At 35.6% G+C, this 17,592-nt stretch overlaps 1 protein-coding gene across 2 annotated transcripts in view; it reads right to left on the minus strand.

The window, feature by feature from the left end:
* The window catches only part of RAD18 (RAD18, E3 ubiquitin protein ligase), a 98,724-nt gene that overhangs the window by 47,977 nt on the left and 33,155 nt on the right, over nt 1-17,592 (minus strand). For both annotated transcript variants that reach the window (XM_025050749.1, XM_006917575.3), the window contains exons 8-9: nt 8,190-8,266; nt 6,913-6,973 (exon numbers count right to left, since the gene is read on the minus strand). In XM_025050749.1, coding sequence (XP_024906517.1) covers nt 6,913-6,973; nt 8,190-8,266 — 138 coding nt within the window. The remainder of the gene's footprint in view (nt 1-6,912; nt 6,974-8,189; nt 8,267-17,592) is intronic.

The raw sequence follows: 17,592 nt of genomic DNA on the forward strand, positions 1-17,592 counted from the left end.
TCACTCACTGCTGGTGGGAATGCAGAATAGTACAGCCATTTTGGAAGATAATTTCTTACAAAATTAAAGACACCTTATCCGGCAATCATACTCCTTAGTATTTACCCAAACTGAAAATTTATGTCTACACAAAAATCTGCACATGAATGTTTATAGCAGCTTTTTCAATTGTCAAAATAAACAACTAAGGTGTCCTTCAGCAGGTAACTTAATGAATGAACTGTGGTACATCCAGAAAAATGGATTATTCAAGGCTATCAAGCCATGAAAAGACAGAGGAACCTTAAATACATATTACTAAGTGAAAGAAGATGATCTGAAAAGACTACATACTGTATAATTCCAATTATAGGACATTCTGAAAAAGACAAAACTATGAAAACAGTAAAAAGATAAGTGGTTATCAAGGGGTAGGGAGAAAGGGGAGATGAACAGGTGGAACACAGCAGATTTTTTAGGGCAGTAAAACTACTTTGTATGAAACTATAATGGTAGATACATATCATTATAGATTTGTTAAAACCCACAGAATATATAACACCAAGAGTGAAACCTACTGTAAACTAGAACTTTGTGATCATAACGTGTCGATGTAGGTTCAATTGTAACAAATGTACCACTCTAGCAAGGGATGGTGACAGTGGGAGAGACTGTGCATGTATGGGATCAGGGGAGATACAGGAACTCTCAGTATTTTCCACTCGGTTTTGCCATGAACCTAAAAGTGCTCCAAAAAATAGTCTATTTTTAAAATCTTTTTATTAGGAAAAATTAGAGTAGCCATTAGTCTAAAGCAAAGGTCAGCAAATAAAAGTCAAAGAGCCAAATCTAACCTATGATCTATATTTTTATAAAGAATTGTAAACAAACAAGAACATTTGACAGATACCATAGGTAGCCTGAAAAGCCTAAATATTTATTATCTGGCCCTAAGGTACTTTAGCCCAGCTACCAAAGCAGTAATAGCTTTCTGATGATTCTGCCTGATGCCTTATTCTGCCTGATGAGGTTTTTTCTTCTAGGGCTGGTGGTAGGTACATTTAAGATTTAAGCTGTTCCCTGCTCTGTCAGCTCCAGAAATTGTTCGGGAGCTAATCCTTTCAAGTAGTCTTTCCCAAGTCTCAGGTACTTTCTCTGACTCATGTGTAGATTGCTAGGCAAGCAAAGGCGTAACAGGATCTTTCTACGAATCTTTACAGAGCTCTCTTCTCTCAGTGGTTCCCTACTCTCTGGTAAGCTATCCAACAAACTCTAGACACCTTGGCCTCTCACAACTTTGATTTGTTTTACCTACACAGTGACACCACCAAATTATTTCCAGTGCCTGAAAACTGCCTACAAGCAATAAGTTGATGGAAGCGTGTTATCATCTGCTCAATTATTATGTTATTTATCCATCTGCTACCAGAATGAAAGCTCTTTGAGGAGTGATCTATGTATCTTATTCACTGCTGTATACCAAATATGTAGAATAGCAGCTGGAACATGGATGTTCAATAAATATTTACTGAATTAACGAATGACTAAACAAAGGAATAAATTAACTATACTAAAATGCCTACTTAACAAGATTAAGCTGGTATTCCCAGGGAAAGTTTCAGGAGATAATCAGAGTGCTCCCTGGAGTTTTCTTTTCTGGCAGAGTATAAAACTACAATTCACCAAAGTAAAGGGCATGAAGATCCTAAAAATATGTCTGTCATGTCAGTAATACAAGTAGAGTAACTTTCCAACAGGCTACGATTCCACCTCTTACTAGGCAATTCACAGTCTTCATTAAGAAGATTTATCAAAAGCATCTGATATCTGAACTCAATAAATTCATTTGATTCAACGTCTATATCAATAAATTCATTTGATTCACTAAATTCATTTGATTCAACGTCTATATCAAATATACTTTCTACAGAAAGTTTAAAGTGATTTCACTGTTTCTTTCCTTCACTGAAAGAGGAACTCATGAATATAAGTCCATCCAAAAGACTATTTAAAAAAAAAAAAAAGATATATCATCGCAAAACTACCAAAGTAGCCCATTCATAAAATTAACCTTAAAAGCATGGTACAGTGCAAAGGGCTTAGAATTAAGCATCTGGTAAACCTAGGTTTAATTTCTAGCTCTGCTTTTTACTAGCTATATGGGCAATTTATCTATCGTTTCTGAGTCTCAGTTTCTTCCTCTATGAAATAGGATAATACTAGCTTCATAATGTTTTTGGGAGGATTACAAAAATAACATCTATGGAACTCCTGGCACAGAATATATATTCAACAATGTGACTTTCTGCCTTCCCGTCTTTTCTTTGAAAAAGTGACAAAGCATAAATGAGTAGAATAAAAGTTTTCACAAGTCAGAAGATAAGAGATAGCCTGAAGCATGGCTGATACCTTAGCCTGGACATAGAATTATGCTTATAAGCTTCTTCTCAAAAGTAAAGTAAAATAGAACACTGAGAGCTGTAGAAAAACATTTGTTTTCTCTTAGCCTATCTTTTATAGGCTTGATAGACTCTGATAAAAACTATGGTGACCCTCCTATCTTCCACCTATTCATTTACTTGGTCAAAAATGTACTGAGACCTAACTATGGTCAAGACCCTAGAGATAAAGCAGTGAGCATGAGAAAAACATGTCCTTCATTGTAGAGCTCTCAGTTTCATAAAAGAAGAAGATACCTTTAAATACTCTTGAATGGTCTCCCCAAATTTCATATGTTGAAGTACTCACTCCCCCCCACCCCATATCTCAGAATGTGATCTTATTTGGAGACAAAATTTTATAGAGATTAAATAAAGTTAAAATGAAGTTGTTAGTGTGAGCCCTAATCTAATATGACTAGTGTGTTTATAAAAGGGACACATACATTCATAGAGGGAAGATAATGTGAAAAGTCAAAGAGAGAAGCCAAGGAGAGAGGCGTGGAACAAGTATAAAGCAAATTCTCCTGACAGTTTGATTTTTAACTTCCAGCCTCCAGAATTGTGAGACAATAAATTTCTATTGTTTAAGCCTCCCAGTGTGTGGTACTTTGTTATAGAAGCCCTAGCAAACTAAAACACATAATTAGAAATTAATTAGAAATAATTAGAAATTAGTTGCACAATTAATACCATCATTATAATATCATGCCTATGCCGGGAAGTTGATGAATCTAATTGTAACAGACAGAATTCTGGGTAACTGCATGTGCAGTAGGCAGAAAGTTATATATCAGCCAAATGTCAATCAAAATAACCTCAACTAGCGCCACTCCAGTAACCACCCATCATGACCCTAATATAATACAGACCTCCCCACTTCCACAGGGTTATAGCCCTCTTCCTTGTAACCCGCCTCTTCCCTGCGTACCTTTTACTTCTGCGTGGTTACAGCCCTTTCTGGCATGATCTGTTTCTCTCTTGAAACGTACTTTAATAAGTCTTACTTTTTCTAAATCTTGCTGATCTGTAATTCTTTACTGCGATGGCAAAAAGAACCAAGGACATCCCAGTGTTACTGGGGCAATGCTGGATTTGATTGCCCCAATGGTAACATAAGTACATATAAAAGGGAAACTTTAACTTGTCTGGGAGATCATAGAGAATTTCCTATGGAAACTGAAATGAAGCTGATTAAGAGATGGGAAAGTAGATGGGGCCACAGAGTCAATAGAGGCAACAATTCCAGACAAAGAGAAAAGAGGATAACAAAGGCCCTATAGCAGCAAAAAACTTGATAAAGGAAGCAAAAGATAACCAGAGTGGTCAGAACATAAAGAGTAAGGGAAAGAAATGAGGCTAGAAATACGTTAACTCCAGGTATAGAAAATATAGATTTTATGTACTGAAAAGCGACTGGAAAGTTTTTGATAATAGCGGGAAGGTAGTAAAGCATGAATAGTATAATCAGAAGATTCATCAATTCTAGAAGACAGTCTGGCTTCTGAGTATTAATGAATCAAGAAGGTCAACAGTAGATAGAGGATGACAAGCTAGGAAGCAATTGGGACTAGAATAGTGACAGAGATATAATAAAAAGACATGAAATCAGGAGATATTTAGAAGATGGAGATTGAGAGAACATAATAAACTAAATACAGGTAGGTCAGGAAAGGAAAAAATGTTATATATGAAGGATATAGAACTAGAACGGCAAGACAGTTGATGACAATGATGTTGGAAAGTAGCAGACAGTGAAAAAATACCTTCGAAATATGGAGGGAAAAACCTTTCTAAACTAAATTGTATATTCAGTCAAATAATCAAAGGTAGTATTTCCAGTTACGTATTGTTCTCAAAAAAAAATTCCTCCATATATCCTTTTCTTCAGAGAGTCTCCTGAAAAATATATTCCACCAAAACAAGGAAAGAGAAGGGGCAGAGTTATATGCTGAAATAAGTGAACTGACAGGAGAGAGGCGTGCCTAATACCTAGAAGGTTGGTGAAAGGAAATCCCAGGATATCAGCCATAGAGGAAGCTCAAAGAGAAACCAGAGCAGAACAGAACTGGACAATAACAACAGAGGCTGGGGGCTGCTTCAGGCGAGATGTTCCTGAGAAAATAATGAGCTGATAAAAATCAATGTGTTTAAATGTATTAGAAAGTGATTTACATTTCTGGTGGAAAGTTAAGAGATATATCAATGCTAGATAGAAAAGAAATGAAGCAAATAAAAGAAAATTATTATTATAGGAAAAACAGAATATTTTTCTGAAAGAAATTATAACTGTGGGAGAGGAAAAAATAATTTTCCCTCCAACCTTCTTAGCTTTTTGTTGGGGCTTCTATAACAAAAGACAGATTAACAAGATTAAAAAAAAACCCAAACAAACGTGTTTATTAACATGTATACTATATGTGTACATGGAAGATATTCAGAGAAAAATGAGTAATTTTCAGAGGTGGCTTAGAACATTTGCTTAAATATCACCTTCGGGTAGACCAAAAAAAAAAGGTGGCATGGAGGCCAGGTGTGGGGAGGTGACTAGGAAAAACAGGGAAAACAAGAGTAAGGTTTGTTATGCAGATTTAAGTCAGTGTCTTCTCCATTGATATGAAGATTAATTTATCTCTCCTGATAGAGAGGAGGAAGGACAGGCACCTTTGTAAATTTATGTCCTGCTATTATTAGGCAAAGGGGAAGGGAGAGAGTATTTTTATAGCTGCTTCTTCTCAACTGCCTTCAGCTGAAAGTAATTAATACTTATGCCACAGTGGCATATTTTGGGGGTGGCATATTCTGCTACTCTTCATAACCGTAATATGTATGTTGACTGTTTCAAACTGTAAACCATGTATCTAACTAAATATTAAACTTATAAAAAATTATGACTAATGAGATAAGAGGGAGGCAAGACAGGAGTCAGGATGTATAAAAGAGCTAAATCTTTGTTTTTCATACTAGGATGTCAATCATTAGTTAACGTGAAAAACTGAAACACTGCAAGAAATAGCAGAAAGGATGATCTTTTCATAAAAGAAAGGCAATTACCAAAACATCGAAACAAAAGCCAAAAGACTTGACAGTTGTTATCTACAGGGAATGGAAATAGAGACAGGCTGGAGGTAGAGGAGGCAGATTTTTGGGTTTTTTTGTAATAAGCTTTGTAGAAACGTGATTTTTTAAATTGCATGCATGTAAAACATTAATAAAAATATTTAAAAGAAGAGATATCAAAAGTATATTTGGAGCCGACACTAAATCAAAATGTATGACTAAACTACAATGCGCTTAAGCTTTAGGAAGTACCTGAAAAGTTTTTTGTCTTTTTTTTTAAAGTATACACTGAAATTTTAGAGCTAATTAATTTAACATGACTTATTTAGTAAAGTTAAGGGGTTTTTTTTTTATATGTTTAAATGATGGGCAATAGATATTTGTATATTTTCTTGCCTGTATCCAATCCACTTTTCCCTGAGTGTGTCATCATGGTTAGATACCATCCTTTTAGTGATTTAAAGTACTTTTTCTCCATACAAATTTTCTGGATTCCTTACTGCTACAGGCCTCGGTCTTGCCAATTCAGGGATCATCTGATATTCCTTATTCCTGTCTCAAAAAATATCACTTTGGCTTCCCAAAAGTTGATCAAAAAGAATTACACTACACTCATCTTTCTAGCAACAGAGTTGTGATTTTTGATGTTCAGCCTATGGTACATGGAATACTCCATTTCCTACTCTAGTAAGGTACAAGCCATCACACCAATACCTAATGCTTATGTATTTCATCCTTCCTTCCCAAATAGACCACTGCTGAATCTGTCCCTTCGAAGCTTAAGAACTAAAAAACAACAACAACAACAATAACAACAAAATTCTCTTAGCACAACTAAAACACATCATGAATGGGATATTCATTCAATCAACATTTATTAACTATCAACTATTTAAATTTAAATTTAAACTAAAAACAAACCAAACAATGAATAACAGCCACCTAATTGACAAAACAAATATGTGCTAGCCCTGGGAAAGATATATACAAAAGCCATTTAAGGAAAAAGAAGTGATCAAGTTGAGAAGTTGGTAATGAAACTATTTTTGGCACAAATCTGCAAGTTATAAAAGTGCTAAAATTCTTTACAGAAGTATATTGTCATTGAGAGGACTGACCACAGGATGTAAAGTAAGAAATGTTTACATCTTAACCCCATTTTCTTCTCAGAGATGCTTTGAGAGCAACTAATATTTGCATAGTGCCTAGTGATAAGCCCAAAGTATAATGTTAGTCACAAATCAAAAAGTAGGCACATAGACTTATAAAAAAGGTCACCATCTGAGTAAACACAACTAAAATTAAGTCTCTGTAGTAATATAACAAGAAAAGTTTGTATCAAACATTAATATAAAAAATGTATTTTAAAAATTTACTTATGATGAAAATTGCAACCCAAATTCTTTGCAAATAAAGAAAACATTGCACAACTTACGATATTTACTGTGAATTTCATCTATTTCCTTTTCTGTTTGGTCCTTTGTAAAAACCATTACCTAAAACAATCCAAAAATTCTTAATTAAAAATTTAATAAAATGATAAAAGTAGAAATCAGTACTATAAACGTTAATAACTCCTGTGTACTTCCCTTGAATATCATAATTAGTACACATTTTACTAATTACTTATTTCTCATCAGTAGAAAATACAACACTAATTCCATTAGAATATATAAAGTATTAATACAACAATCGAATTTTGTATTTTCAATATTTAATTTTTCACATTCATTAATACAACAGATAACACTTGAAACTACAAGACTGGAGGCATTTAATGGATCATTAATAAGGCAGGTCTTGTTTGCCTTCTATCTTTTCCAATCTAACTTCCTCAAGTCTATAACAAATGTAACAATAGAGAAAATGCAATAATCCAAGATTTATGTTAAATTGTTTCTAGTCTTATTTTTTAAAATCCTAGACTTAAAAGATCAGAAATCTACTTACATGATTCATTACAGTTTCCATCTTATAGTTAGCACACAGATAATAATAAAGTCAATGAAAATCTCATTTTTTCTACTATCTGATTATAAACTTCTTTCTCCCTAAAGTTGCTTTTTCCTTATAATCACATTATCAGTGGTCTAAGGGAAAAAAGGTCTAGCTGGGAGAGGCCAAAACACTTCCTTCAGTGTCACAGGACACAATGACTATTTGCTTCTTTGGTATCCTTTCCCCAAGTTTTGGACCATCAAGCTAGAGGAAGACAATAGTGCAGAACTTTAGGTCTTTGATCCCCTCAATAAGCTCAATAGATATTCAGTCCTCATAAACTCTTATAATTACCTAATTCTTGATCTGTTAATCATAGAACTGCAGAATGTCAGAGCTAAGAGATCAGAGAGTTCAACACTTTACAGATGAAGATGGTAAGGGCTATAGTGATTGAATGGCTTATCAAATGCAACCAGCAGGGAAAAGATCAATATCAAGTCTACCTGATGTATAGGCATATGCTTTTTTTTACAGGACTACAACTCATCAATAAACTACTTTAGATTACATTTTGTGCTAGAAGACTGCAAAATATGATGAAAATTTGTGCTAAAAATGAGATGCTAGTAAACCATAATACATTAAATAGAAATGTATTCCAGCACATTTCCCACTGAACAGATTTAGTATTGGCTTGCTTTAATTTTAGTAGAGAATTCAACTTTTCTTTCCTTTCTTTCCACCCAGATACTGAAATAGACCATAACATACACTTTCATTGAGTTTACTAGCTTCAAGACGCATCCTAGTCTTCTCCATATTTTCAATTTCTTGAACTATTTCAGCAGCTGTTAAAATAAAGACATGCAGCCAAAGTTAATTACATGGTTTTTCTCACTGAACTATGCTTATGTAAGTTGTTAATAATGAAGCCGCGAGACGGGTATATATGAACTCTGTCCCATTTTTATTATTTTTTTGTAAGTGTAAAGTTATTTCAAAATAAAAGGTTAAAAAAATAAGTTAAAACACTGAAGTCTTACACATGCAAACAGTTTAAAATATAACTAGAAAAGTACAGTAAAGTCACTGTACTCTTTCCTTTGAGTATATAGGTATAAACGGTAGTCTCAATGGAATATGAAAATTAATGTTAGTGTGAATTCAATTCTTAGGGGATATCCACTCATAATCCAAAATATTAAATGTATATAAAAATATAACAGGCTACTTTTCAAGGGGAGACAGAGGTCTACAAATACCAGAGGGAAAATGGCCTTGCCTCCAGAACTTTTGTTAGTAGGTGTAGGTGTAGTTACCAATCACAAATATTAAGATCTGAAATACATTGTCACATACATCAAATGCCTTTGAATGCAAATAGCATGGAATTTGCAAATGTTATCTTTCTGCCTCCAAAGTCAACATATTAAAACTAAAAAACATATGGTATAGAATAAAAATCTACAATCCTCTACACATATTTATACACAAAAAGATACTATGTCTGAAATTTACTTCAAAATAATCCACGGGAGAGAGGAATGTATATGACAGACGACATACATAGGGCATGGGTCAGTAAGCTGGATAATAGGTATATGAGGGGAATCACACCCCTCACTCTACTTCTATATAAATTTGATATCTCCTTTTAAAGATTTTTATAAAACCCATAATCCTCAAGAGGATCATTTAAGAATGCAATTACCTCAATTTAAAGTTTATGTTGTACCTTTTGCCATCCTAATAGTATAAAACCAGTATAAATACTGTAAATAGTTTCTCTCTGTGTGTAAGCGTGAACAGCTAGCATAATTAAGTGGATCATGGTATAACAGGACACCAAAGGGACCACTTGTATTCCACCCAATCCTTTAACATGAGTATCAGTCAAGATAGAGAACATCTGGCATACTCTCTTCTAAGGTATTAAGGAAACTATACTAGGAACAGATACAATTTAAGGGCTTAAATCTGTCAGGGACACTTTTGATGTAGAGAGCTGGATATAATATCACTCCCACCCTAACAACAAGAAAAGGCTAGGTAATCTATAAAACTAACTATTCTTGAATCCATCAGAGCTAAAGTCACAGGGCAAATAAACTAGCCTGAAATTTAAGGAAAGACAGGTGCCTTAGAGCAGGGGTCCCCAACTCTCAGGCCACAAACCAGTACCAGTCCAGGGCCTGTTAGGAACAGGGCTGCACAGCAGGAAGTGAGCAGTGGATGAAAGAAGCTTCATCTGTATTTGCAGCTGCTCCCTAGCGCTAGCATCATTGCCTCGGTTCTACCTCAGATCATCAGGCATTAGATTTTCATAGTAGCACCGGTCCCTGGTGCCAAAAAGGTTGAGAACCACTGCCTTAGAGGACAGAGAGGGACATGAAAACTGGCTGACACTGGGCAGAGGAGACTGACACAGGAGAAAGATTGGGACCACTCTAGCTCTGAGTAAGAAGAGTTCAGCTAAACTTTTTGATGAATTACAGTAGGCCAAGGGTGAACCATCAAGAAAGTATAAAAATCCTGGGAAGCTTAGACTCAAGGGGAGTCACACCTATTCCAAGGCTATTTTCTATAGACTTTACTGGACATTCACAAGAACTATTGAGGGAAGAACAGGAAATTAGAAAAGGTATCCCTTCAGATCCAGGCCTGGGAAAGGAGAATAATCTCCACTGCAGAAAACACATGAAGCCCCACCAGATCTTTAACTCTTATGAAAGAAAAGCACTAAGCCACTGAAGGATGGTCAGCAAAACTGAAGTCCCCAGAGCACAGGTAAATGGCCCGCCGCTTCTGAGAGAAGGAAACAAAGAAAACCTGCAAGAGGTTCAGGAAGTCACCCCAGGCCCAGACCACTAGAAGACCCCTGCTACTTGGAAAGGAGAAGGACCACTGAGAGAGCCACACCCTGAGAGCCAAGATCAAAGCGCCCACCTAAGACTGAGGCTAAAACAGAATAACAGAGAATCACCCCATGTTCCCTACTTGTGAGCGAACACGCTCCACGGACAAGTAACAGTAATCTACCAGGAGAGAAGAGAGCATGGAGAGACTCTATGAGGTAAGGCTCACGAGGAAATCCTACATGTCAGTGATACAGGTACACTTGAAAACAAACAAATTTTCTGGCAACTCAGCCACCGACCTAAAACACAAGGTATATGAAACTGGTGGTAAACTGAGGGCTATCACAGCAACAACAAAACTTAAAGCAAGTCAACCCCACACAATAATAAAGACCTAGCAGCAGAGAAGACAAGTCCGTTTTTTTTTGACACAAACACTATTTCCATGTTTAGAATCTCACATATAAAGTCTGGCTTTCGACCAAAATTTACAAGATCTAAGACCAAGCAATCAAATGAACAATAACAAAACCAAACTCAGATATCACCCAGATGTTAGAACTATCAGATATGGAATTTTAAATAACTATGATTAATACACTAAACTATCTAGTGGAATAAATGAACAACACGCATGAATAGATGAGGCATTACAGGTGAGAGATGAAACCATCAAGAAGAATAAAATAGAAATGTTAGATTTTTTTTTTTTTTAAATTAACAGATATTACTTGGTCCAGCTAAGGAAAGAATCAGTGAACTTGAAATGGGACTGACTGGATTACCCAAATAGAAACAGAGGGATGAAAGAAAGGAAAAAAAGCAGAACAGAACATCTAAGAGTTGTGAGACATTATCATAAATGTAACAGATACACGAGAAGATGACGATGAAAGGGAGACCTAATGGCCAGAATTTGCCAAATATAATGAAAGAAATCAGACTACAAAAGCAAGAAGCTCAGAGAACAACAAGCAGGATAAAAACAAAACAATACACATACACAAAGACACAGAAAAAATCCTGAAGCCAGTCAGAGAATAGGGGCCTGGCCACCCTCACACACACGAAATCAAGCATGGTATCACGCTTCTCAACAAAAACTATTCAAGCCAGAAGACAAAGGAGAGACAAATTTAAAATGTTGGGATAAAAACCCTGCCAATCTAGAATTCTATACCAAGGGAAATATTTTTTCAAAAGTAAAAGAAATAAAAATTTCTGAGACAAACAAAAACTGAGAGGATGTATGATTAGCAGACCTATACTACAAAAAGTGTTAAAGAAAATTCTTCAGGCAGAACTATAAAACCAGAATCTCGTCTCTATAAGAAATGAAGAGTTCTAGAAATGAATATAAATATAAAACATATTTTTCTTATTTTTACCTACTATAAAAGGTAATTGTTTAAAGGAAAAAAAAATCAATGCATTGTGTTAACAGCCTATGTAAAAATGTAAAATTTATGACAATACTATAAAGAATTAGGGATTGGAAGTATACTGTTGTAAGGTTCTTATGCTACAATTGAAGCAGTATATTATTTGAAAGTAGACTGTGACTAATTAAAGGTGCATGTTACAAACCTGAGGGCAACCACAAAAACTTTTTGAAAAAGAGGTGAAATAATAAACCAATAGTAGAAATAAAATGTAATAAAAATACTCAATCCAAGAGACAGCAAAAGAAAGGATAAAAGGAACAAAAAGCATATATAACAAACAGAAAACAGCTAGCAATATGTTATAGTAAAGGTCAACTGTATCATAATTACATTAAATGTAGATGTTCTAAAAGCACCAATAAGAGAGAATGAAGACTAGATACAAAAGGAAAGACCGAACTATATGCTTTCAATAAGTAATCATTTTAAATAAAAGACATAGGTTCAAAATAAAGTAGAGAGATGTATCATATAAACAGTAATGAAAAAAAATCTATAATAGCTGTATTAATATGAGGCACAAGAGACTTCAGAACAATAAATGTTATCAAGGATAAAGGGGGATAAATTATATAAAGTGGTCAATTCACCAAGAAGACATAATAATCCCAAATGTGTTTGCACCTAAAACAGAAATTAAAAATACAAAAACAAGAACTTCTGGTTCCAAATAAGATGGACCAGACTCATTTCTCTTCCTGTTTCTCATATTCTTCCCCACTAAGCATGACCAAACACCATGGACATAATATAATAGACAATGATAAGAGAACTCCGTAGGGTGGAAGGAGAAAAATGGACTAAGGACCTCAAAATTTGAGAATTTGAGAAACAACACTGTGCTGTGTTCCTTGAATTTTCTTTTATCGTCTATACATCCCAGACTGGGATCTGGTGAAGCCTGCAACCCAGAATCACCAACAGACACAGAGAGAAACAAAAGCCACAGGAAACCTTATTCTCTCTAAGCAAAGGACTGTGAAAGGGGGAGATCAGAAATCTTTTTGACAACACCTGACTTACTCCAGCTAAACATTGTTGATGCTTCCAATCTCCTGCAATTTCAGAGAATAAGTAAGTGTGGACTTCCACACCACCTACCCCCAACCCCCCAGCAGTAGCAGGACCCTTGGGGCCAGATTTCCTCTCCTGCCAACACAGTATCAGTGGAGACCTAGACTTTTACCCCTCGCCCTGTGGTAGCAGATAGCACCCTCAACCTCTTAGCTACTGACTGGAGGAAGGATCTCAAAGAGAAGAACCCTAGAGAAAATTCTTTACACCTGCACAGGTAATCCTATACATACCCATGACCAATTGTCTATAATTAATATGACAAAAGTTTGAGAGCTAAACCACAAATACCAGTTTTTCAGAGTGGCCTCCAGGTGCAATTAAATGTTGCAGACCAGAATAACACTGCATGGGCTCTGAAAATTAAGTTGTCATTAGAACCACAGCCCACAAAAGTAGGTCAGGCTCTGCATGCTATACCTAAACAGGATGACTGCCTGCTAAAACAAAATATTTGAAGAAGATCTAAAATCTCATAATATTACACTCAAAATGTCTAGGATACAATAAAAACACTTGTCATAGTAAGAAGCAGGAAAACCACAACTTGAATGAGAAAAGACAATCAACAGATGCCAACACTGAGATGATTCAGATGTTGGAATTATCTGACAAGAATTTTAAAGCTACCCTCATAAAAGTACTTCAAAAAGCAAGTAGGAAAACAAAGCAAACAAAACTGCTACTGTATGTAATACTTTTATGACAGCAATAGGTTCATTATAAAATGTTTTTAAAGTTACTTTAAATGTTACATTTGCTATTAATTTCTTATGTTTAAAAGAAGGTTACTAAATAACAAAAGTTAGAAGCAAAGTAAATCAAATGAACCCTACTGTATTTCAAATAAATAACATAACCACAATGAAGGAAGAAAAAAAAGGAACTTATGAACACAATATCTGACTAAGTGCCTTCAGTCCAGGCCCAGGAGGAGGAGAGAGGAGAGGCTAGCTAGAGAGGACTAAAAAAATTCCAGAATACTTTCTTACAAGTAGGTCTGTTTTGCAGTGGTGTAGTAGTATAGATGGAGCAATTCTGAAAGTATTTTAGATTATAGAATTGAACAAATGTGCTGATGCTACTGGGAGAGAAGGTTCTCCTTGTAGAAGGGAAATGCAAATATAGAATAAAATTAATGAAGAATCCCATGGGGCTGGATTGAAAGTCGAGGTATTGGTATATTCTCATGATTTCTAATACATTTAAGTGTAAATGGATGTACATGTGCTTGTATATATGTAGTTTGTATGCACATATGCACATGTACATGCATGCATATATTCCTGAGCTCTAGCTGCTTAGAGTCTGGAAGCAAAGGCACCATATCTTGGTTTCCCCCCAGGGAAAATGGCTGATTGCAGGGCTGAGGCAGGGAAGGACAAGATGAGCCCACACTACGTTGCTACATGGTAGAAGAGAAAGATAAATACCACATGATTTTACTTATATGTGGAATCTAAGGAACAAAAAGAACAAACTAATCACAAACTGACTCAAATATAGAGAAAAATTTGGTGACGGAGAGGGAATGGGGGTTGGGGGGCTGAGAGAATGGGGTGAAGGATTAAAGAAATACAAATGAGTAGTTGACAGATGGTCACAGGGATGGAGAGCACGGCATAGGGAATGCAGCTAGCATTAATATATTGGCTAAGTGGAAAACCAGAAGAGAGAAGGAGCAATTAGGGGGATCGTTTCATAAACTATGTAAATGTCTAACCAATGTACTATATACTTGAAACTAATAAAATAAATAGTAAAAAATTTAATAAAAATAATGGGGGGCATGTCACAAGGACCAGGAACCAGCACAAAGAAGCTCCCATTGGCCAAATCTGGAAAAACATAAACATCAAAACAAATAAGGGTGGAATAAGTTACAAATCTGTGAATTTACACTGATAATAGACAAAGAGAAAAAAACAAGAGTGGGCTCTTGTTTTCAGAATCCTAAAAGTGGCAACTGGCAAATGTGGAAGGAGTGCTGAAGTTAGAAAATCATCGTTTCGCAAATATCGCAGAAAAGATTAGTTCAAGTAGAATTACCAAACAATGTTAAATATAGGGGTGAATTTTTAATGAGGTTTAGGATATTTACATGGTATTAAAGTGTCTCTTTACAGATTTCTTATTAGTAGTAAGGGGGAAACTATACAATGGAGAAATTGACAAGGTGATCAAACCTGCCATCACGAATGAGGGGCACAGATGTCAAATACCTCTGAATGTAATGAGGTATTGAGAGGGACAAAACATCACTTATATAGTATTCTCTCTAGGAATATACGACATGAATGTTATTATAGGAGAACATTAGACAAAGTCAAAATGAGAAACATTCTATTTGGAGTAAAACAACAAAGATTGTATTCTTTTAAAATGCCAATGTCATTAAAAAAAAAAAAAAAGGAAGGCTGAGGAATTGTTCCAGATTGAAAGAGATTAAAAGAGATTGAAAGGATATTACAACTAAATGCAGTATGTGATCCAAAACTGGATCATGTACTAGAGGGGGGAAAGATCTATAAAGGCCATTATAAGTTAGAAAAAAAAAGAGCAAATTAAACCTAAAAGAAAGTGGATTAGAAATAATAAAGGTAACAGTGGAATTCAATGGAATACAAATCAGACAGAAAAAATTAAGAAAAAAAATCAGTGAAACTGAAAGCTGGTTCCTTGGAAAAATCAATAAAATTGATAACCTGCAGATAAACCAATTAAGAAAAAAAGAGAGAGAGAGAAGACACATTTCTAATATCAAAAGTGAAAGACAGGACATCACTACAGTTCCCAAAGAAATTACAAAGCTAATGAAAGAATGTTTTTTAAAAAAAAAGTCAGTAAATTATAAATTCATCACATTACATAAAATGGATACATTACTTGCTAAAGATAATGGTGGGTTTAATACTACAAGACTAAAAACAGTAATGCAAATCAAAATCACAATGACACACCGAATAACATCCACAAGGATGTCTATAATAGAAACAACAAAATAACAAGTGCTGGCAACGATGCAAAGAAACTGGAACCCTCACACACTACTAGTGGGATGTAAAATGTTGTAACCACAGTGTCAAACAGTCCAGCAGTTCCCCACAATATTCAAAGAGAGTTCCTAGCTGACCCAGCAACTCCACTACTAGGTACATACCCACAAAAGATGAAAACGTATGTCCACACAAAAACATGTACCCGATTGTTTGTTTATAGCAGTATTATTCCTAAAAGCCAGAAAGTGGAAAAATCCCAGATGTCAATCAATTGATGAATGGGGAAAAAAAGTGGCATGTCCATACAATGGAATACTATTTGACAATAAAAAGGAATGAGGTACTGACCATGGATAAAACTTGAAAATTTGCTCAGTGAAAGAAGTCAAGCATAAAAGGTCACATATTGTATGATTTCATTAAAATGAAACAGACTTCCACTTTCTAGCTCCACTTGTAAAGAGCTCTGAAGTTGCCTAAACTCAGTCCTAAAAACAAATTGAAGACTGAACAGAATAAATGGACCTCTCATAGAATACAACATGGTGTAGCCATTTGAAAAGCAGTTTGGCAATTTCTTATATGTTTAAACATACAATGGCCATATGACCCAGCAATTCTACTCCTGGGTATTTTATCCAAGAGAAATAAAAACATATGGCTATACGAAAATCTGTGAGCCCATGTTCATAGTAGCTTTATCCATAATAGCCAAAAATTGGAGACAGTCCAGTTACCCATAAATATGTGAATGGATACACAAATTATAGTATAGCCATAATGTAGAATACTGCTCAGCAATAAAAATGAATGAACTACTGATAAATGCAACGACATGGACAAATATCAAAAGCATTGTGCTAAGTGAAAGAAGACAGATACAAAGAACTACATACTGTATAATTTGCATAACTCCATTTATCTGGCATTTTAGAAAAGGCAAAACTTTATGGACATAAAAGAGATTGGTATTTCCCAGGGCCTTAGGGTAAAGGGGAAATAATTTACTACAAAGAGGCAGAGGAACTTTTGGGGGTGAAGAAAATGTTCTATATATTGACTGGAGTCATGGCTAAGTGACTATATACACGTTTGTCAAAACTCATTAAACTGTACACTTTAAAAGGATGAATTATGTCATAAGTAAATTATATCTCAATTTTTAAAATGTACACAAAGTGAATATAACAAGTCACTGGATACAAGGACGATATATTAAAATCAGTTGCATTTTTATATACCAGCAACAAATAAATACAAATTGACATTTTAAAATAGGACACCACTGAAGAGGGAAAAAAAATGGCATAGACGATAGAGGCTCTGCTCTGTTCATCCTCCTGGCAACCAAATTGAAGTTGTGACAAGGAGCAAACAGCAAGGAAAATTGCGTGGGATCTAGATGAACAAGCCACACAGCTAGGGAGAAATCTAAGAAATCACGCTGCAATGGCAGAAGGTAGGAAGGCGCAAGGAACCAGGCTGCCTGGTCCCAAGCTGCTGAGACGGAGGCTGTAGCAGCGGCAGACGCCTCTTAAAGGGGCCGCATCCGTGAGCGGATTTTCCTGGTGACGGACCTGCTCGCACTGAGCACCAGTGCTGATTCGGCTGTGCGCAGAGGGCACCAGGGACTTACAGGGAGACATTGTTGGAGTGAGGGCCGAGGAGAGACTCACTTTGTAGAGAAGTGCCAGCCATATCCATTGTTCCCTGTTGAACCCTACCGGCTACCAGGGCGCCAGACACAGCGCCGCAATAGCTGGGATGTCATCAAACTGGATAACAGAGGTAGCTCTGC

This window comes from Pteropus alecto, unplaced genomic scaffold (genome assembly GCF_000325575.1).
Source record: "Pteropus alecto unplaced genomic scaffold, ASM32557v1 scaffold75, whole genome shotgun sequence".
Lineage (NCBI taxonomy): Eukaryota > Metazoa > Chordata > Mammalia > Chiroptera > Pteropodidae > Pteropus > Pteropus alecto.